The 22,416-nt window shown below is 34.9% G+C and overlaps 5 protein-coding genes across 9 annotated transcripts; 3 read left to right on the top strand and 2 right to left on the bottom strand.

Moving 5' to 3' along the window:
* The first annotated feature begins 2,489 nt into the window (after window positions 1-2,489).
* On the top strand, window positions 2,490-3,304 carry LOC101219619 (heavy metal-associated isoprenylated plant protein 27). Its single transcript, XM_004134801.3, has 2 exons — window positions 2,490-2,676; window positions 2,815-3,304. Exons 1-2 carry the CDS (start codon window positions 2,584-2,586, stop codon window positions 3,199-3,201), a joined length of 480 nt encoding a protein of 159 aa, XP_004134849.1. The 5' UTR covers window positions 2,490-2,583; the 3' UTR covers window positions 3,202-3,304.
* Window positions 3,305-4,303: 999 nt separating this feature from the next.
* Window positions 4,304-10,129, top strand: LOC101219861 (cell cycle checkpoint protein RAD17). Of its 4 annotated transcripts, none has more exons than XM_011659755.2 (12): window positions 4,304-4,731; window positions 5,149-5,206; window positions 5,420-5,505; window positions 5,575-5,589; window positions 5,775-5,831; window positions 7,260-7,362; window positions 7,854-8,164; window positions 8,256-8,604; window positions 8,761-8,883; window positions 8,988-9,186; window positions 9,276-9,336; window positions 9,738-10,129. In XM_011659755.2, the coding sequence occupies exons 1-12, from the start codon at window positions 4,531-4,533 to the stop codon at window positions 9,957-9,959; spliced, it is 1,785 nt and encodes a 594-aa protein (XP_011658057.1). In that variant the 5' UTR covers window positions 4,304-4,530; the 3' UTR covers window positions 9,960-10,129. The 4 variants fall into 4 exon arrangements, with proteins under 4 accessions (XP_011658057.1, XP_004134850.1, XP_031742951.1 ...); XM_004134802.3 differs by having other exon boundaries at window positions 5,575-5,622; XM_031887091.1 differs by lacking the exon at window positions 5,575-5,589.
* A 289-nt stretch (window positions 10,130-10,418) lies between these two features.
* On the bottom strand, window positions 10,419-14,010 carry LOC101220098 (protein ALTERED PHOSPHATE STARVATION RESPONSE 1). Of its 2 annotated transcripts, none has more exons than XM_011659753.2 (4): window positions 12,917-14,010; window positions 12,616-12,806; window positions 12,132-12,355; window positions 10,419-11,730 (listed from the first exon to the last, which is right to left on the bottom strand). In XM_011659753.2, the coding sequence occupies exons 1-4, from the start codon at window positions 13,596-13,598 to the stop codon at window positions 10,950-10,952; spliced, it is 1,878 nt and encodes a 625-aa protein (XP_011658055.1). In that variant the 5' UTR covers window positions 13,599-14,010; the 3' UTR covers window positions 10,419-10,949. The 2 variants fall into 2 exon arrangements, with proteins under 2 accessions (XP_011658055.1, XP_011658056.1); XM_011659754.2 differs by having other exon boundaries at window positions 12,616-12,803; window positions 12,917-14,009.
* Window positions 14,011-16,173: 2,163 nt separating this feature from the next.
* LOC101220337 (probable L-ascorbate peroxidase 3) lies at window positions 16,174-19,956 on the top strand. Its single transcript, XM_004134804.3, has 9 exons — window positions 16,174-16,439; window positions 17,259-17,383; window positions 17,589-17,638; window positions 18,098-18,163; window positions 18,252-18,300; window positions 18,752-18,834; window positions 18,921-19,000; window positions 19,106-19,217; window positions 19,433-19,956. The coding sequence occupies exons 1-9, from the start codon at window positions 16,327-16,329 to the stop codon at window positions 19,646-19,648; spliced, it is 894 nt and encodes a 297-aa protein (XP_004134852.1). The 5' UTR covers window positions 16,174-16,326; the 3' UTR covers window positions 19,649-19,956.
* A 380-nt stretch (window positions 19,957-20,336) lies between these two features.
* Window positions 20,337-22,416, bottom strand: LOC101220568 (protein POLLENLESS 3-LIKE 2). Its single transcript, XM_004134805.3, has 4 exons — window positions 22,166-22,416; window positions 21,851-22,063; window positions 21,622-21,777; window positions 20,337-21,531 (listed from the first exon to the last, which is right to left on the bottom strand). Exons 1-4 carry the CDS (start codon window positions 22,331-22,333, stop codon window positions 20,566-20,568), a joined length of 1,503 nt encoding a protein of 500 aa, XP_004134853.1. The 5' UTR covers window positions 22,334-22,416; the 3' UTR covers window positions 20,337-20,565.

Here is a 22,416-nt window from a genome sequence, read left to right as displayed (position 1 = left end):
TTAACTTATACAGTTCATTTACTTTTAATTCTCTATATTACTCTCTCAAATCAATAACTTTCTCGATTTATAAACTTTTAATAAATTTTAAAATTTAACTTTTAAGTTTTTATGGAAATTAAAAAAATGATAGTAACCTAAATTGAAAATAGAATCTAAAGAAGAAGAAAAAAACTCATAGGATAGTTATCTTGATCCAAGGAGGCTTAAACTTGAAAGTAGAAGCACAACTACCTCAAACCAATAAAAAAATGAATACATGGGCATCCACAAAAGATGAAGGAGAGGGTGCCACTAAAGTTTAGGGATAGGAGAGCATTAAAATCACTACCTATCTTTCTTTCTTTAATTTATCTTTTTGACAAGAAAAATGAAACAAACCACTGCCAAATTTATGATTAGAGTCACAAAAGCGAAAAGGACTCTATTAAAACGGACGGCACCAATATCTACTAACCCCCAACTAAATTCTAATCCAAAAATTTTTCTCATTCAATTAATAATTTCAACATATATTTGACACCATTTTAAAAAACTATCAAAATAAATTAAAATATTTAGAACATATAAGAAAATGAATGATAATTGGACATAAAATTTTGCTTTTCAATTATGAAAATATCAACATCGATCTGTCAAACCTACTTCAATAAGTGCTGCCATTCATTGCAATTAGTTTTGAAGGAGTGTCAATCACTTTCTTTTCCCTCCCCTTATTATTCAGTGTTATCTTAGTTCTAAATATAATTCTGAGAAGATATTTTTTATTTAGTTTTGATTTGGTTTTTAAATTTAAATTGCTACAAATTTTAGTCCTTAATTAAATCTTAAATTTGATTTAAAGTTAGTCCTTATAATATTATCATTGAAATTTGTTGTTTGTTTCAATATCCATAGTTTTAAGATACAATTTTGACTTTGATTTTTCTTTAAATACTAATATCATCACTCTTTGCAATTAATTTATATTAGTCGCTTTAAGATAATTATTCTGCAAAATTTAAAATTAATTTTGGTAGTGATAAAAATTGGCAAAACTTAATTAGTTAACATTATTTTAAAATTAATTAATAAATTATTTTAAACAAATTAATTAGTAGACATCAATATCAAATATTTAAAGCAAAACGTAAAATGTTGGATGAGAATTTAAAGTTAGAAGTATAAATATAATGTAAGAGTTAAATTTAAATCATATTTAACTTGCATTTGTTAATTAACTCAACATATTTTTTATTAGATGCATTATTGTTTTTTATATTTAATTTTATGATGTTTTTATAAACAGAAAGTATTCCCCCTATGTTCAAAATATATCTCGTTGTATATATGTTATGTAATAAGTATATTTGATTAATTTTTTTCGTTATTAATAAACATGTACTATGTGTATTACGTGTATATATATTTGTGGGTTAGATTATTTGGATTTTCATTATATATCAAATGTTACTTTTAAGAACATTATTGTAGTTGTTTATTTTGTTATTTTAGGTGTTACAAATGTTTAGATAGTTTTTTCAACTATTTGTATAACTATATTAATTATAGTATATTGTATAATATGATATATATATATATATATATATATATAATAATTAAATATACACGTGTATATTTGATAAAGGACGTGAAATGTATATTTAACATGGTATATAACTTATTGAAAATCTATAATGGTTATAACTATATTTGATATATGCATATAAACTAAATAAGGGCAAAACATAACAAATTTTTAATATGTTTATCAACGTAAAAATAAATTATACTATATTTTCAATTATATCGTATAAATACAATACTCGGACAACATAAAAATACAATGATGAATAAAAGGAAAAAAATAATGTAAAAAACTAAATAGATAATTACAATAAAAATGAAAATAAAATAAAATTTAAAGTTGAACTAAAAAAAATCAAATCTCGTACAATTATAAAGTAAATATGTATTATCCCAATTACAATTATAATAAATATGTGATAGCCTATACGAAACATGATAATGTAATATAAATACTAAATATTTTAATTTTCTTAAAATAAATGTTTATAATTTTAAAAAAATTATACATTGACCTCGATAAATCGATGTTTTTAACATCCTTGTAAAATTAAGATTTCAAATCTTTATCCACGTCACAAAATTTTCCGCTACATTGAATCATTTCTCCCACATAAACGGTTCGTTCTTCTTGAAAAATATGAGGGTTTAGTTCATCCGATGCCGAACTTTGATCAGTTCACTGAACCCTTAAGCCAAGCGCCTAAAACGCAAACCAATGAAAAGAACCAGAACCTTCGAACCAACAACCCCAAAGTCGAACTGTGGCTGATCACACGTCATCCTCTCACTTGTCCACGTTTATAGAACAAAAACCCACGTGTCCATTTCACCGAAGATGATGTGTGATCAGCTTATGCCCCCGTAATCAACTACATATATTGGTTATTAGCTTATTCCATTTTCCACAAAGATAACAACTATATCGTTTTGAGGCAAAAAAATATCACATACATTACTCTTAATTACTTGAATTATTCTTTTAATTTTTTTCACGTTCATGTTCCGGCCGCTGCAATGGGTTTCTTAGATCATTGCGCCGACGTTTGCAACTTCTCTCACGGTCATAGCCACGACAGTAAGAAGCTAAAAAAGAACCAGCAACTTCAGGTACGTACCATTTTAACTAAATTGTAGTCACACGGAGATCAATTAAAATAAGGATGTAACTAAATTACTTATCTAGTTCAATTAATTGCGTGAAAAAAACTGGATAAATTAGCAATTTAACAAATTATTGTGTTGAAGAGGGTGGAGATAAAAGTGAAGATGGATTGCGAGGGGTGCCAGAAGAAGGTGAAGAAATCGGTGGAGGGAATGAAAGGCGTGACGGAGGTGGAGGTGGACCCCAAACGGAGCAAGCTCACGGTGGTGGGTTACGTGGATTCCAACAAGGTTCTGAACCGGGTCCGCCATCGGACCGGGAAGGCAGCCGAGCTCTGGCCTTACGTACCGTACGACGTCGTTGAACACCCTTACGCGCCTGGAGCCTACGACAAGAAGGCGCCGCCTGGGTACGTGCGGAATGTGGCGGCCAACCCCGAGGTGGCGCCGCTCGCACGTGCCGGATCGTTTGAGGTTAAATACACCACCGCCTTCAGCGATGAGAATCCCAATGCTTGCGTTCTAATGTAATACAAAAATGTAACGTTAGTTGTGTTATGTAAATAAAATGTAATCCAAGGACTTAACATGTAAACAAATCTATTAATATTGTTTGAGATTTTTATTTTTATTTTTTTGGGTGGTACGTAATTTTGTTATGAAATTTTTTAAAGATTTAAATCTTCATTTAGAAACATGGAAAGTATTAGTTTATTGGTAATTGATAATTAAGAAATAGAGGTTCAATTTTCATTGCTATGGAGAAAATTTTGTAAATAAGATATAATTGAACAATGTTTATTTATAGTTTGTACTTTTGGAATTAAATTATTTAATTGTTTTAGTATTTGTCGATATAATGATATGTATAATAATATAGCATACAAAATATTTGCAAACTAATCTACGGTCTTCCATTTTTTACTAATAATTAGTTAGTTCAATTTTGTTTAGAAATTATTCCTTTAAAGGGAAGTTATTTCAAATCTTAAAGAAACTTATTTCAAGTGGTAAAAGATTTATAAAATATTCTAAAATTTTAACATATTTTAATTGAATTATTATTCTGGCAATGCATACGGTAACAAATTTTGGGTTTACTTTTGAAATAAATTATTTGACTCAATAAACGTGAAAGTGAAAACAATCTATTAATTACTTACAAGAGAGGCAAATTGAATTATTGTTCATGTTTGTAGAAAAGTGGATTATAAATTGGCATACATATTTTTTAGGTTAAAAATAAACTAAATTGTAATTCATATCATAATTGATAAAATAAACTACTGTTTCTAGTAACAATTTTATGAATTTAGCAACATTTTCAATGTTAGATTTACAATTTTTTTAAATTCATTACATTTATAAATTTTAAAAATTGTTGCGAGATAGGCTAAGATTTTGGTTATATTGTTATATTTGCAACTTTTGTTTTTTTTTTTTTTTATCCTTTTCAAATTTGAATTATAATTCAGTTATCCTTTTTTTCGGAGTGAACAGTGAGAAACAATCTCAGTTGGGCCTAGGCCCAATAAACCTAACGAAATGGGCTGGCCCCTTTAAGATTTCTAAGCCCAAGGCGTTGTCGTTGGCTTCTTGGCGACGCCACTCTCCGAATTTCCTCTACAAAAACTCCCCGCGTTCTTCTCAAACCCGCGAAATCCGCTCGGTAAATTCGTAAACCTCTGCCACGACCAACCAAACTTCCTCATTCTTTCACCTGAAGACGAAAATTTATATTGAGACGCACTCTACTCCGGTTCAGAGAAGAACAATTCGTGAGTTCGAACTCGAAAATGGAGTGTATACTACCTTGGCTGCTCTGTAAGGTTTTTTAAATTTCTGATTCTTTCACGGAGGATGACGAAGAAGGAGAACAATCCGGGTTTACTATCGTCGGATGAAGAATACTGCGGTGGTCGATCATCTAGTTCCAAACGCAGATATCGAAAGACGAAATCGCAATCACCATTACCTCGGAAGAGTACTCGCCAAGCGAAGAAAGCTCGACTCCTCGGTTCTCGGTCTTGCTTGCAGAAGGATTCCCGTAATGTCGACGAGGTATGTGTAAAGTTCCTTTTGTTGCTTATCCATGCTTTACATTACTCTCTTGTCACCGTCTTTGATTCGGAGTGTGTATGAGCGCCCATGGACGAAAATGATTTTATCTGCTGTGTGGTTGTTCACTTGTTATGTAGAAAACTTGCATTGAACCCGCATTTCGTTTTATTATCTGGAGCTCGGTTCTTAAGTGAAAAGAGATATTGATAGCGGGGAGGATTTTAATTTTTCCAACGCTAAACTTCGCTTGTTCCATGTTATTATATTTTCCCGCTCCTTCTTGGCAGCGTTTCTTCAACTACTAATGTCTCATATATACCTTTTCTCCTTGCCGCGAATACTCTTTTCCTAGGGCTTTTTAATTGAGTTTGCTATTATTTGGTGTTATATTTATGATATGTTATTTTGGTAATGCAGTTCAACTCGTTCTGTGAAGATTTTGATCAAGTTTTTTCTACCTTCAAGGTATCTGCTGGTATGCCATTACCGTGTCACCGTAGCTTTTCTCACTCTTTCTTTCGATTAATCATTTGGCTAAATCAATGGAAATTTTTGATGTTATAGATTTTCTAGGTGGACTGAATTACTTGTAATAATCTGAAATAGAACTTTCGAATTGTATGTTTTCAGTTAGAAGCTAGGACTTCAATTTAGGTTAGCGTTTAGTTTCTTGCTTGATGTGCATCAGGTTCTGGAAGCGTTTGCAGAAACGAGTTATGGATTGATAAATATAGACCGCATTCATTGGAAGAGCTTGCTGTACAGAAGAAGAAGGTAATTTTGATTTGTTAATTTTTCCATTTCAAATGTATATTGACGATTTTTTCCTCTACGTGATGGTAGGTAGATGAAGTTAAGGTATGGTTTGAAGACAGGTTGAGAACACCTATGGTACTTATTTTTTTTTTTGAAGGCTTTCAAATCACAGTTTCATTACTATAATTTTTCATTATCACCTTTATACATGCACGTTTTTTCCCTCCTATTTGTATAGTTTGAATTTAATTAGTGGATGTTATGATACCATTTTGCTCGGTTTACAGGATGCTAATGGAAGTAATGTTATTCTCATCACTGGTCCTGCTGGAGTTGGGAAATCTGTATGTCGCTGTGCCAATCTTTCGTGGATTTGTATTCTTAATATTTACAGCTTTCTTTTTGTATTATACATGCTCGATTGTGTTTCAAATTTAGTATTTTCTTCTAACCGTACCAAATAAAAAACTGAATCACACACCAAGAACTAGTCTTAGTGGCAAGTCTGGATCGATCTCAGGGAGCACACTAATTCTTCAGACAAATTAATTTTCAACTTGAGGTGGGGGATGAGGGATTGAGTAGAAATTGGTTGCAAGAAAGTAAATAGCAAGTAGGAGAGTAAAACTTATGAAAATTCAATGACAAAAGAATCTAGCTTGGGTTATAGCTATTTCTCCTGTATTCAAAGAATTATTTATCGAATTATCATCACTTAGCAATATGTAATCTTCACCTAACCAATTTAATTGGAACATCCAGTTAAATTGTCCTAAGATTCTAATTGTTCTAATTCAAGAGCATGCAATATTGAATTTCCAAAAAGCGTTAAGTTCCCTTAGGTGGAAGGCCTACTTTCCTAGCATTTAATTGACATTCTATAGGTTGAATTCTAGGTTAATTGGAATGACTGCATATCAAAATAGATTTGCAAAAGTTATACATTCCCCAATGTTCAACCTATAACAAAACATCAATAACATTCAGAATTGAAACAAAAGATTACAATGCATGAAGTCAAGTTCTCATAAACTCAATAGGATAAAGGGAGAATCGAAGAAACCCAAGCCAGATACGAGTACCTTAGCCTCTCATCCACATGCTGGATGATGAGAAGATGTTTGGGATCAAAGACAACATAAAAGAACTAAAAAAACTGGGAGAAAAGTGGTGAAAAAAGGCTGGAAATTGATATAGGTCATGGCTGGTTGCGGAAGAACATATTTATAAAAACATTGAGGTGCTGTGGTTATGTGATCTTGGCTAACTTTGAAACTGTTTTACCAAATGTATAATTAAATAAGTGGGTAAACCAGTTCTTTGTGATGCTCAATCTATTATGTTGAACCTGAAAATATTTTAGAGATTTCATGAGAAGGAAGTCAATTCTTTGTTCATGGATAACCTATTTGGACTCTGAGTTTTGGAGGCCAGGCGTTTGATCATCCTACGAATGCTGTTCTGTCACTCTATTCAATACACATTATATATCTTACAGGGTACAAGTTTAATTGGCTACTATATTTCTATCTGTACACAATCACTTGCTTCTAACTTAACTCTCTTAGTCTAAGTAAATTTAATATAATAGTGGTGTTGTGGTAGGGCTGATGAGATTGCTGCCACATGTTGGTTTGATCAAATTTCATGAGACGAAAGTAGTCAGTGCATGCATGGTCCTCATTCATAATATTTCTTCTCGCTTTACTCTCAGAGTTTATGCCGTATGCTTTCTTTTAAATTTTTAGAGAGAGCTTCTGCTTCTTTTGCAGGCAACTGTTCATGTAATAGCTTCTCATCTTGGAGCCAGATTATGTGAATGGGACACACCTACTCCTGTGATCTGGCGAGAACATCTGCATAACTTGACTGCAGGTATTCTAATGAATCAATATATCTTGGTTATGGAGTGGATCAAATACAATATCACACTGGTCTAATATGCTCTCTATTAGTTGTTGAAGATTGATGGCTTATCATATTATGTCTTGGTGACTTATTGACGGATAGATAGCTCCTAGATAAAGAAAACCTCTCATGTCATCTTACCTTTTGACTATTAAGCCATGTGAAGCTCTTAGATTCACTTGGAATGACTTGAAAATTTCCAGTCGTTTTTGTAGTCCTGACTCCTGAATCTGTATTATTTCAAGATCTAATTAGTTTGTATACATATGCTAGCTAACTAAGCCAACACACAAAACACACCTTTACGTGTATTTTACTCTGATGTGCTTTTGCAAGGTAAAGTTTTGGTATGTCCAGTAATAATGTGTAATCTTATGAAATTTTCTATTATTAATGAGAGGCTTTTGCCAACTAATTGTTGCAAAAGTATTTCTGGCGCTGACATCATCTTCGATCAGGGATACAGTACACATCTAAACTTGACGAGTTTGAAAGTTTTATTGGGAGAATGAGGAAGTATGGAGTAATACCTTCATGCTTTTCCATAGACTCAAAACAACCGGTCATACTCTTGATAGATGATCTTCCTTTGACCAATGGGAAGGCTGCTCTTAGAAGACTTCAGAGCTGTTTGCATCTTTATGTGCAATCAACACAAGTTCCAACAGCCATTGTGATTACCGATTGTGCCAAAGCCGAAACAACAGATTTCACTGTGCAGTACTTGGAAGAGATTCAGCTCTGTCTGGAGAATGCTGGGGCTTGTAAGGTTACTTTGCTGATAAATTTCTTATCATGCTTTCGGGAGTAACCATGGTGCTGATTGACATTGGGTTATTTATTTATTTAAATATTTTCAGGTTGCATTCAATCCAATAACAAATAACTCCATTAAAAAGACAATTTCTAGAATATGTTCTTGTGAACAGTACGATCTGGCAGTTGAACAAATTGATGCAATAGCCAAATCAAGTGGTGGTGATGTGAGGCATGCAATCATGTCTTTACAATTATTTTGCCTGAAACCAAGCCAGATATGTTCATCATCATCCAGTGCTCAAGAATCTTTGAAAGATGAAGAGATGCCTCATACATTGGTGGACGATCGATTCTCTTTTCAATTTGGCCGCGATGAGACTCTTTCTTTGTTTCATGCCCTGGGAAAATTTTTGCACAACAAACGACACAGTGTAAATGAATTGGTATTAGGTCTGTTTCATCAATGCATAGTGGAAGGGATTGTAATTTGGAATTGACTTAAGAAAATAAATAAATAAATAAAGCAGTGTGAAGGTTTGGGTAGGAACCTATTCTTATGGTATGTCACGTAAGGTTTCTAAACTTAGTACCTTGTTTGTGTTGCAGACAGTGAATTTTCTGTTCAGGAAAGTTTATTAAGACGGCCACTTAATATGGATCCTCCAGAAAAGGTTCTCTGTCAAGCACATGGGCAAGCCAGGCCTATTGCTGACTTTCTACATGAAAATGGTACATTGCTATCACTAAAAAGATAACTCTTGAAGCGAATGTACTATTTTTACTTTTAAATAAGATTGCTTTTGTTTTCAACTTTCTCGTCCATTTCTTTGCAGTTCTTGACTTCATGAATGAGGAAGCTATAGATGATGCATGGGTTGTGGCTTCGTATTTAGGTGATGCTGACACGCTCCTTTCTTCCTACGACGGAATGCTAGCCAGGCATAATGATGCAGAAAATATTCTACACTTGGCTGCTGCTTCAGTTGCAGTCCGTGGGGTACTATTTGGCAATTCTCATCCGTTGTCTTCCAGGTGGTTCTTAGGAATTTAATTGTTAATTTAAAAGACAACAATAATTACATATTTACAAATTCCAACTTTTTTGAGTCCCAAATACGCAGGTGGCATGCTATTCGTAGACCAAAGCTTTGGCAAATCGAGGGATCATCACTGTCCAATAAGGTGGATTGACTTTAATCTTACCTTTACTATTAAACTTAGGTGCTCTATATTTGCGTGTAGTTGAGTGTCAGCATATTTGAGTGCATTTCCAATTCCACCTCATGGCCTATAGTAGGTGTAAGGGGATAAAAGGAACATTTTAAAGCTTATGTTTTAGGTTTTTAGCTCTAGATTCGAGAGGAGCAACTGAAAAATGTCACAATGAGCTAGTGCTCTGAAAGTCTTAGCTAACTGCTCTCGTGTCGTGGATTAAGATTAACTCATGATTATCCCCTACGAAAGGAAATGTGTTTTATACAATACTTAACTTATTATAGTAATAGCTAAGATTTTTTCGTAGTTCGATGCAACACAAGCAATGGTAGGCCATTCATTTTGTTTATTTCCTCTATGTTTTACAGAAGATGGTTAAACAAAGATTTGTCCCTTATGGTGGGATCAGTTTAGCTCATTTTTCAGTAGTTGCCACCGAGTATGTACCTGCATTGAAGTGGCTGGGTAATAGTGTGTCCGAAGATCATGAAAAGTTATGGGCATTGACCGAAGAAAATACAGGTTTTGATATGGTGATTTCAGGAGACCAAGAAAGTCATACTTCTGAAGAAGAAATTGAAGATTGGTAAATTAGATAGGCACCCCGTTCTGTAAGCAATCCCGAGATGATTGGATGTCTTTCTCCACACCATATGTGGTTTTGTAAAATGTAATGAACCTTCTTTTACATTCAAATATTAATATGAAATTAAGTACAAATTATGTCTTTGTTACAGAAATCCATTGCCTTTCCATTTAAGACGGTGCTAAAATTGACCCTAGGGAATTAGCTTCCAGCAGTTGTTTCCCTGAGGCATTATCCAAACTTCTGACGTCTGATTAGGTTCCGTCGCATTGCTTGTTTCTCAGATCTGTTGAAAATATGAGTTTCAGTTTTGATGAATATACACATGGAAAAATTTCTATCTTTATAGCTATCATACTCCATTATTTATGTTAGAAATTCGTCTTCAAAAATATATAAATATTAATGTTAATAGATCTCACTGTATTTTTAATACAAGCATGATGATGTGACACAATAAATATAAGTGAAAAACTTTCCATATACTCTGGTAGTTCTAGAATATTTCCATACTCCAGTAGTTCATGAAATAGTCTGAAAAAAGTATATGAATTGCGTGAAAATTTTGAGGGTCCGTAACAAAGGGTCCTATCCTCTTGAATGCCACAGGAACCTCACTTGTGCTGTGGCTCATAGAGCAATAATAATAATGAGATGATTGGTTAAGCAAATAAAACTTCCGAAAATGTGATGAAATATCTATTTACAAGAACAACATGACTGACCATAAGGGTCTAGAAACTATGAACTCTACAAAACTCCAGGCCTGTATTTTAACTTCCAAACCATTTCAGAGTAGCCAGCCCAGCAATTCCTAACCCTTCGTAAAAGCGAGCAAAATATCTCTCTTTTCCATTATCCATATGAAATCTTCTATCAAACTAATGAAGTTGATGTCTTGCTTCCACTTTTTTCCAGTAAACTCCCCCTTGTTGAATTCACAATTTACGCACGGTAATTTGTTGGAATAGCTCTCTCTCGAATCAGTTATTGTCTAAGGTAGTAATCTCTTCACCTCATGCTGGTCAGGGTTTTTAGTTTGATTATAAACTGCCTCGTATGCGTGCATACATACACTGGAAAACCCAACCATTGCCTGGAAAACATGGGGAAAACTCATTTGCAAGTTATTTATCGTCATTGACCTAGTCACACTGACTAAATTTTCATGCTTTTGTTTTTCATCTTGAGCTTTTGTTCTCAAATTATCCACCTTGTTTTGCTTCTCCTGAACTGGGTCTCTCCCTCTCGTCGATGCAGAGCATTCTCGCATTGAATGTGAGACATATTTGCTTTCTAGTGATCTTAGTTCGGTAGCTCTCTTGTCAAGCTCTTTCGAGGCAGAATCTGCCTTCTTCTTTTGCCTATATTCCTCAGCTTGTTGGACAACTATGGCATGAACTACGGTTAAGAAGCTCTTGATTCCTTCAGAAGCCACTTTGTCTGGAATCCTATCAACTGCAAGATTCCATTCCTCACACAGTGAGTAGATTCTAGAATCTTGACCTGTTCTTAATAATGGGTTTCCACTTATCTGGAAAAGGCAAAGCCGTAACCAGCCTGTAAGAGATTGGACATAATCCCGCTGAGCTTTGACTAGGTTGCAAAAAGAGGCATGCCATTGCTGGACTTCAAGCTCAAGCTGGAGAGTTGATTGGCGGTGAATCTCGGATGTTGGCTCGGCAGATGGTATGATGTTTAGATATTTAAGCTGTTCAACAATGTGTGTTTGGACCTGATGAGACTCATACATACTTCTCCACATGCACATCAATCTGTAGAAACCAGGGCAGATTTCAGTGTCTAGAATAGAATACTTCTAAGTTAAGACAGCATTACTATTTATGTTCATGAAGGCATCCAGAATAAGCTTAGTATTTTCCATTTAGGCTTCTTTAAATACCAGAAGGTAGCAAAACTGTACAAGTGAACAATGAAAATCCACAGGATAAAAAACTCAATCATATCCCAATTAAATAATGAAATGGAAAATAATAATTTTCTAAAACCGTCAGCATATTTGAATTGTTTTGAGTTCTTCCATCTAATGATGGAAGCACAGAAGCTATGGACTTTAAAGCTTAAATTTCAAGCAATCATCAGAATACAGTCAAATGATTTGTGATTTCTTATTTCTGTTGAGACTAAAACAGAAGTATGAAAGAGACTAACTAACCCTTTGACAAGCTCAAGAAGTTGTGGATAGAGCTCAATTTCTCTTAGCTTGATGATTTCAGCAGATGTAGTTTCAATGGCCTGAGAAGCAACCATCATTTGTGACTCCAGCTTTTCAACTTCTTTTTTAGTTTTCTCAGTCTTTACATAATCAGCCCTCTTCAGCTCTAGCTTCCTCAATTGTTCCACCTTCTTCTCATGCTCTATCCTTGTGGCCTCGGCAGTCTAAAAAAGTCACTCAACATAATTCACCAACTTTAATACACAAAATTCCACAACCAAGTTCTTCAATGCTTTCGAATGCATTGAGAAATGCTAAAGTTTCATCTTTGTTTGGTTATGTTGGACCCCGTTAAGTAAAAGAAAAAAAAAAGGTAAAAAGAATCATTTCAAATTGAAGACTTTATTTAAAGTACCAAAATGTCATATTATTCCACCAATGTGACAAGAGATTTGATTGAAATATGCGAAAGTGAAAGCATTACCTTGACCTCTTGGTACAGTTTTTTCTCCCAAGCGTACAACTTCTCCACTGTTGAACAGTGGCTTCGGCTATTCCCACCATACCCATTCCCCATATTCGTTGCTGTTAATTCTCCATTTAACTTCCCAAATGCGTCATTTGGTTTTGTGTTTGAACCCCACAAACTCCACCCATTATTGTAAACCTGCCCTGCTGCCAACATGATATAAAACTCATTAGGGAGCCTTATCATTTTAGGAATTTGAAGAGAAAACTATTATTTGATTGGTTTTCTACTTCTTTGTGTGGTGTTAGATTTTTACCTCCTTTTTTCTGAGAAGAAAAAGTGGGGACTTCCAAAAGCAAAGAGAGCTGAGCACCAGCATCAGCAGCTTTGAGAAAGTACTCATCAAGCTCCTTAATAATCTCTACCAGATCTTTAGTATTCCTCGAAACTACCATAGCAAGCTCAGTGCTGGAAGTATCCTTTGAAAAACCACTCACCACTGACGGCGGCGGTGCTGAACTCGCCGCCCCTGTTACAGTGACCATAGCTTCCGATGCAATAGTGGTAGCTTCCCATTCTTCTTCAGTCACAGTACGAGATGTCGACGGCACAAAAGGGTCCCAGAAATCCCAAGTGGATGATGGAGGCGGCGGCGGCGGCGGAGGTAGTGCCGGGGAGGCCGTGATCGATGTCCAGGTGTCGGAACTAGGACTCATGGGGATATGCGGAGGTGGAGGAGGCGGCGGCGTTCGTGGAGTTGGAGATGGGAGCACCGGCGGGAGGTGGTGGTGCTGATGCGGCTGAGGGCGGCGAATGTAGGTCTCTGCATTGGAAAACTGTCGGAGAGCAGCGCCGGTACCGCGAAGAGAACGAATGTACAAGCTATGAGAAGCTGAAAAAGCTTGCCTTGCCTTAACCAACTGTTTCATGTACCTCTTTCTTGCTTTGCACCTTGAAACAGTTTCTTCTCTCTCTAATCTCGAGTAACAGCAACCCATAACTCCTTCTTGACCTCCTTTGACCAAAATCTGAACCAGAAAAAGCAGTCTTTCAAGAACAGATAACAAAACTCCTGCTTGTTTTTACTACCTCCGATCTTCACATTCCGATGAAGGTGGCTAAAATGGGAGATCTTCCATTGGTGGTGGTGGTGGTGGTGGTGGAAGAGGGAACTGTAAAGGCTCGTGCTTAAAAAAAGCAACTCTCTTTCTTTTTCCTTGTTACTCGCTGGCAAAGCCGGTGCCTTTTTTCTCACTCTCGTAGACTCGGAATTGACCCATTTCAAACCTCCTCCGAACTTCGGCAACTTCACACATATAAAAAATAAACAAAATAAAAACAGTAAAATGGGTTTGGGGAGTTAGAAGTATATACTTTGGTCAGGTTTAAAGATGCAGCACACAGAGAGACAATAGGAGCATCGGGCAGAGAGCCTGTAGTGTTTTTTTTATATAAAAGAATTATTACTATTATCATGTAAAAGACGAAATTGTCCTACCTGTTCCCACCAAATTACTGTAACGTAATACTTCTAATAATGGCTGTTTTAGTCTAATCTCACCTCCAAAATAGTAGCTCCACGTGGCATTCCACTTTTACTTTTTGCTCTATTACCAAAGGGGTCATTGAGCTGTGTGTAGGGCATGACTGCACTGCCAGGTCATTTTTGCCCTAACAATCTCATTACAACTACACAATATTATCTTTTTTATTTTTCTATTTTTTTACTTGTTTATTTCAAATTAAAACCCAATGGTTTACTCACCCTTGATCAATTTAAGCATACTGAAGCCATTCTCTTTTAATGGAGCTTTAGAGAAGCTATCTCAATCGGGACAAACGAAACAATAAGTCCCCAATAATTGCCTCTAAACTCAATTCTCAACTGCACCCAAAATACCCAACTGGAAGATTAAAAAGAAAAATCATGGAACCTAGTAGCATACTAGTGGGTTACAACATGGTTGGATCCAACTAGTGAAATTGATCGAGCAGTTCAAGGGATAATAATATATATTCTTGTTAACGAAAAAAAATCAGAGAACCAGGGACAAAAGTCTGAAATACTTGATTTGTCATGAAATAATGAGTGTAATTAAAGATTTGAAAATTTTGAAACTTAGGAATGGGAAAATTAGCTTTGAATTAGCTTTGAATTTTATTTTATTTCTCTTTGTTACTCTTTAATATAAGACCACCAAACCACATTGTTGAGTCTTAAGCTAATGTTGTTCTTCTTCAGATTCCTTTTTGCTTGTGAATGGGTGTTGGAAAGAGTGGGAGAACTGCAAAGAAACTCTTCTGACCGAAGAAGCATGCAGTTGACTCTTGTCAATGTCTATTAGCCATACAACTTATTTTAAATTACCTTTCCTTTAAGTTTTTCTCATTTGGAAATCTGGTTCTCTTTATTTTGAAGTTTTCTTTCATCACCCCTTTTGAAAATTAAACAAAATACATGCATCATGATAATTAAAAAGAGTTTGTTTTCAAAGGTGTATATATCATTGGTTCGATTGGGTTTAATTCGAGCTCGCAGTTTTTTGAAAAGAAAACCATGATTGGTTTGGATTTTTTATTTTTGATCTTTTTTTCTGTTGAACCTTATCATTAGATTGAAAGCAATCAAATTTTAATCAGAAGAAGTTTTAATTGTTGAGTTATATCCCAAGTTACAGAGGGAATTTGACTTGTTCAAATGGAGAGAAATGTCAAAGAATGTTAATTTTGTTCAACCATTGCTTTGTTCTGTCTCAAATTCTCATCCATTTCTCCCTCCCAAAAGAAACAAAAAAAACTTTTCAATTTACCCACATCGTACCCAAGAAAAGAAGTCATCCTTAATGGTTAGAATTTAAACTTTTTAAGATCTTTCTAAGTCAAAATTACTAGCAACAATTTATTATTACTACCTTTTTCTTAATAAATTTTGTTTTCAAAACTAAAATTCAAAGATGACATTTATTATTTGGTAACCATTTTGTTTGTTGGGTAGTTTTTCAAAGTATCAATTTCGTTTCTTGTTCTACACGTCTTCTAATTGTTTTTTTTTTACAAGAAAATGATATATTAGATTAAAGTACCTCAACATGAAAATATGACTCTCAATTTAAAAAGAAAATCATTAGTCGGTGAAAAACAAATTTGAGTATTACTTTCTACGGAAAGTGATAAATGATAGTGAAATTTGTAACAAAAGACTTCAATTTTCATAAATAAATTTTTACCACGTGACAAATTAAACTAAAAAACCGAATATGTTTCGTTCGGTTGCCTCGTATTGGCTCACACTCCGCCGGCGGCCGTCGGGCTCCGATTCGTTAATCCTCAGACGATGTACGGACACACAAGGCTTCTAAACCCAACGCGCTTTAAACTCGCGTCTGAATTCCATGCAAAAAAAACTCCGCATTTCAAAATTCTGTCTCTCAACACAATAACGTTTTTTCGCGCGTTTTATTCACGCGGAAAATAGAGCGTTGGGTCTGAGTAATACACACAAAAAGTCCAATTTCTTTATTTAAAAATATACATTTCTCTGCTCCGCCGCGAAGCAAAGAACCCAATGCTTTCCTTGGCGCTTTCATATACAAAGAATCGCACCAAAAACTCCTATTCTCCCTCTTCGTTTCTTCTTAAATCTGAACTCCAATCAACAATGTCATCAATTTCTGTTCAATTTGTTAGCAAAGAAAGTCAATTTTCTTCATTCTTATTAAGATTTCAATGGCATCTCCCAACGTCGATGCTGTGTACCTGAAGGAAATCGAGAAGGCCCGTCGAGACCTCCGTGCTTTAATCTTCAAAGAGAAATGCGCTCCCATTATGCTCCGTTTAGCGTAAGTTTTTGTTCTAAGTTCTATATTTGTGATTGTTTATAGATTTGCAGGGGAAAGTGAAATAAATTGAACACCGCATCTGCTTGGGAAATTATTTCGCATTTTGTTTTTCTATCATTGCACAGTTGATTGGGTGTTTTAGTTGATGAGTTCAAAATCAATATGAAATGTCCATTTAGTCATCAAATAATATTTTGTCGGGTTCCAAACACGTTTGATTCTTGAGCTTTTAGTGAGTGACAATGAACTTTAGTCAGTAAAGTTTTAGTATTTGTAATTTTAACTTTGCAACAATATAGTCCTTTCAACTCTAATAACTGATCATCTAGTTGGTATACTTTTCAATTTGTAAGGATTAGTCCTTCACATGTAAACTATTGTTAGATTTAATGAAATATTTTATGCATGTAGATTGATAATGTGACCAAGGATAAGCTTTGTTTATAAACTATGGAAAATGTTGTTAGGCAATAAAAAATAACACTTAATTCTGATATGGTTTATTATGGTGGGTTAAAATTATTACAAATTTGAAAGTATAGAGACTAAGTTCAAAAAGTTTAAGAGCTAAAATCTAACAAAATTTTGAAAGTACATAGATGAAATCATTGCAAATTCAAGTTTAGAGAGTAAGTTGGTGCTAGCACAAAAGTTTGAGAGAAAATGTTTTTAACCTAAATTTGTAGAAAAAGCACAATTTTCATACTATTAAATTTAATTTTGAATGATTAAAAGCAAGCATGATAAAAGTGATATCATTAAAATCACTCTCAAACATGCTTGGAATTCATTTGTTGAAGAGGGATTTTTGTTGGGTAGGTGGCATGATGCTGGTAGCTATGACGCTAAAACGAAAACCGGAGGTCCCAATGGCTCCATCAGGTTCATGAATGAATTGAACCATACTGCAAATAAAGGACTCAAAATCGCAGTTGATTTCTGTGGTAAGTTCTTTTATTTATTTTAATCTTTCTTTATTGTGAAGTCTATCTTATAGAGAAGAATTAATGTCTTTCTTCAAATGTTAGTTTCAGTGTAATGACAAAATTAATTAGTCTCTCCCAACTGATATGATTGTCTGGGGATTTGATTTGATTTGCTTTGGTAGACATTTTTACTTATTCTTCCTTTTGTTGTGCCATTCAACAGAAACTGTGAAGACCAGACATCCAAAAATCACATATGCAGATCTGTACCAGGTGATCTTCCCTTTGTTGGAAATTGCCCCTTTTGGACTATTTCTTTCTTCCAGTTTTCCTTGTCATTCATTGACATAATTTATGGCATTCTCCTTTCTCAAATTTAGAAGTGGGAGGCAGATTCTTTTTCTTAAATCACCATGGAACCCAAAAGCTTGAGGCTAATGGGTTACTTAAATACTTTCCTCCACTATAGGCTTGAAATTTTTAGAAGACCCAACCAAACAAGTAGAAATCAATATTAATCAACAAAAAAGTTACTATAGGGTTCAAGTACAGAATATCTAACTTTGATATTATGTTGAATCACGAATGAACTCCCACAGTTCTTCACCTTCTATTCGTGCTCGTCGCTTCAATCATTTGGGAAATACAAAACTTTCAAAGTTTAAGAACCTAATAAAGTAAAGTTTCATCTATCAAGATGTGGCTCATTCTCCTCCAATTGTAAATTTTCAGCTTGCTGGAGTTGTTGCTGTGGAGATTACTGGCGGGCCACCCATTGACTTTGTCCCCGGAAGAAAGGTATACCTCATACACAAAAAAATTCGATAGATTGACAATTGGTATTGCCGTTGAACAACTTCATTCTTCTTTTACATCAATGGATTAGGACGCAAATGCAGCTATAGAAGAAGGCCGCCTTCCAGATGGCCACAAAGGTGACTTTTTGTTAAGACTGTAGATATAATAACTTCATTGGTAGTTTATTGATAACCCAACTTCTAAAATATTATTCTCTATTTTAGTCCTTAAATATTAAATATAACTATAAATGTTTATCTTAGTATCTGAAATTTGTAAAACAACTACATTGGGGATGGCTAATTTTTCCATGTAATCGTTACTCACAACAGCATGTTTGTACATATATCGAAGTTACCTTAAGTTATGAACAGACGTTTTTTTTCCTATAACTAAAATGGTCCTTTTGAAAATGTTAATTAAAGAAATGAGATACAAACCTTTAATAATGTTAGGTATTTAAACTTCTTGCTATTTTCAATTCCACAAATGAAAAGGCGGTTTGAGATTTTGGAGTGTCTGGAACTTTTCTTCTTCGAAGTTATAGCAGAAGCCATGATTGATTGGTCATTACATTCTTCACTGCAGGTGCTTCCCATTTAAGAGATGTATTTTACAGGATGGGACTAACTGACAAGGATATTGTGGCATTATCTGGCGGACACACATTGGTACTTTCTCTTGCTTTTTGTTTCTTTCAACTATGAAGAAATTGGATCTTCACCTTTGTCTTTATCTTTTTCTTTTCATCAACCAGGGAAGAGCTCACAAGGACAGATCAGATTTTGAAGGCCCATGGACAAAGGACTTTCTGAAGTTTGATAACTCCTACTTTGTGTGAGAATGACAGAAAAAAACATCTCCTCACTTCATTTTATATGCATTCAATTTCCTTTTGCTTGTAGATAAAAAAAGTTCTCACCCAAATGTAATTTTGTTCAGGGAATTGCTGAAAAATGACTCTCGATCTGGGGATCAACTGTTGAAGCTTCCTACAGACAAGGCCTTGGTCACAGATTCTCAGTTTTCCCAATATGTGAGGGAATACGCAAAGGTGAACTTCTGCTACTATGATTTTATCATTTAGGGCATGTACGAGATTGATTTTTTCACGTTTAAAAGTATGAAACCAAACAATAAATTGATTTTAAATAATTAGATAGTATTTTTGAGTGATTTTGAATATGAAAAAAGTGATAATAATCATTGTAAAGACACTATGAAACCCTTCTTTTAACTTAGAGGATTTTATGTTTTTCTTTCCAATAGGATGAAGACAAGTTTTTCACGGATTATGCAGCATCTCACAAGAAACTGTCTGAGCTTGGCTTCACTAAACCTTCCACAGTTCTCAATGGCAAAGGCTGTGCTTGGAAAAACGGAATTGTGGTAGCTGTGATCATAGCAGTTGTGGGGATAATACTGAGTTACAATAGAGGCATTTTGCCTCAGGGGGGGAATGCCTTTCAACTAAATCTATTCTGATTATACTAAAGAAAGATATTCTTCCAACTATATATATATGCATGTATAATTTAATTTTCCCTTTTGTAAATCTTTCTATCCAAAAGGTAAAAGAAAAGTCTCAGTTTAAAATGGTGTGGGAGTGAAAGAATGCTTTGAACTTTTTCCAATTCTTATGTAAGTGATGACTGGCAAGAGAAAAGAATGCTCAGAATGTTGATTACATCCGTGTTCGATTCTTTCGCATTGTGAATAAATTCTCCTGTTGTACCTTGTAAAAAGAAGTGTAGTTGGTTGATGAATCATTCTCTCTGATGAGAATTTAATCAGTTTTACTCTGTTTATGCATCCATCCCAGCAGCATTTGATGATAGAGGTGGAAAACTATATTAAAATTGTGGGAAAATATTTATATAAACTTTGGGCACACATTTAGTCCATTTTGTACGTAGCAATTCTTCATTTTTAATATTTTATATCATTTAGGATGACAATGAAATTAATGCATATAATAGGTGCATCTCAAGATGCACTCAAGTATGGTTCAAAATTGTAACGAAACTAAACACAACTTTCTAAAATAGAAGAATAAATATATTTTATCAAAACAAATGATCTTTCACCAATCCTCTTTTATATTTATGTAAATTGTCTTTCATTTGTTAAAAAAAAAGTGGAGTAAAAAAGCAACACAAAAATACACAGAAGGTGAGCAGCAAACTAGAACAAATTTTATTAATAGCTTCATCCATCATATGCCCCAACGTGAGAAGCCATATGTGAATTAAATAGAGAACAACAAATAAGCTTATGTAGAGTGGTTTCTAAAGTAAGCAAAGGAGAACAAGTTCATCTCCTCTGCCCTAAAATACTAAAAGAAATTAGGAATTAAAATTAGATAGGTAAAAAAAAAAACCTTATTGTTAAATTAGAATAAGTTAGGCTCTGGGGCTCAAGGAAAGTGTAATGTCTTCAAAAACCTTGAGCCTTTTCTCAATTTTTCTCTGAATTACACCGCCGCCACCTCCGCCACCGGCACCTGCATTGGCTGTTGTTTTCTTCTCTGCTTCATCATCCGATGATCCCAGAACTGCAGCAAGAATAGCTTCTTCAAAATCATTGTCATCAGGCAATATTTCTGCCCATTTATCTGTCTCTTCTGAGGTAGAAAATGGCTTTCTTGTCTTAGTTTCGGTCTTTCCTAACTCTGCTAAAAATGGCCTTTTTATTTCCACCAAATCGTTTACTCTCATTGAGTTGGCTGCATTTCCAGACCTTGTTCTCTTCAGACCTTCAGGAAATTGGTTTCCCAATGGGACTTTACTAATAGGTTCACTTACAAATTTTGATAGAAAAAATGGTTGTGCAGCAACATTCAATGAGTTCCCTAAAGGAACTTGAACTTGTTTGATAAACTTATGTTGTTGAGGAGGAGCAACCATTTGGTTTGTTAACGAGTTGGTATCAATATTCTCGTCACCAAAATCATCTTGAATTGTCCTAACAGGATTTGTGACAGGTAATGTTGGTAAAGTGGTTGTTGTGTGATCCTTGCAAGGCTGAGGCTGCCAAATCGACGAAGAACCGAGAAAGGTGTCGAATAGCCGCCTTTGTTCAAGCCTGTCACCTCCTCTATTCATCATTTCTGACTCGAGATCTTTGAGCATTTGTTGTGCTCTTTCATAAGCTTTGAGATGGGAATCTGTGCCTCTTGGCCCATCTATAACTGCTGGTTTAACTCTTCTTAGATTCTCTTTTGCCTCAGAAATTCTACCTTGTTTCATCAAACAGATTCCAAGGTTGCACATTTTGTTGTTATCTGGAGCAATTGTAAGTGCTTTTCTATAAGCATCTTCTGCTTCAACATAGTTGTTTTGTTGCATCAGTGCCCATCCCAAATTCCCCTAAAGAAGAACAAATCAAATAACTTCAAAATCTATGTTTGAAATTCTCAGAAACCCAATTGTTAGTTTTATAAGATAACATTGTCTTACCAGTAATCTAGTTGCTTCTTGCTCTACAGAAACTTGAAACTTCTTTCCTTGAGATCGCGCGGTTTTGGTCCGTTTACCATTAAACGCTAAACCTTGTTGAATCAAGAACAGTTTATGCTTCAAAAGAGCTATCTGGTCATCTAATCTTCCACATCTCTGTGAATTCAAATATGAAATTATCAGTCTCGGTTATAATCAAGAACAAATTCCAGAAAAAAATCGTACTGACCTTGTATAGATCGAGAAGAATGTTATCCAGAGACTCCTGCGCCTGATCTGAACACCGATTTCGCAATGATTTAATCGCTTCAATCGCTTCTTCCGCTCGATTCTGCTGCTTCATCACAATAGCCATATCTTTCAACGCACTATCAACTCTGTCCCCTGCGTTAATGGCAGCCCAAAACAGAGGAATCGCCTTATCCGGATCCTTAGCCACCAACTGAACATAAGGAACAACAAATCAATTTTCGAAATTAAAAAATAAAAAATAAAACTAAAAATTGAAAAGGAAACAAATTGAGAAAAACCCTGAATATCTTGCCTGAACATTTTTTGCCCTAACGTAGGGTGTATCCCCAACTGGAACCTTGTGAGTGACATGGTATGGATCGGGACGGAGCCGGGAGACGGCAAGAGGCTTGGCCGGAGAAGAAGGGGCGGATTTGGAAGGCCTGAAGCCCGGAGGAGCGTTCCACATGTCTTGTAGCATTGTGAAATTGAGAATCGAAGAAGAAGAAAGAAGAAGAAAAGTGAAAAATGGAGGAATGGTAAGCAGAGTGAGAGATGTAGGCG

The sequence above is a fragment of the Cucumis sativus genome, chromosome 6 (genome assembly GCF_000004075.3).
Source record: "Cucumis sativus cultivar 9930 chromosome 6, Cucumber_9930_V3, whole genome shotgun sequence".
Lineage (NCBI taxonomy): Eukaryota > Viridiplantae > Streptophyta > Magnoliopsida > Cucurbitales > Cucurbitaceae > Cucumis > Cucumis sativus.
This window is presented reverse-complemented; position numbering and strand designations above follow the sequence as displayed.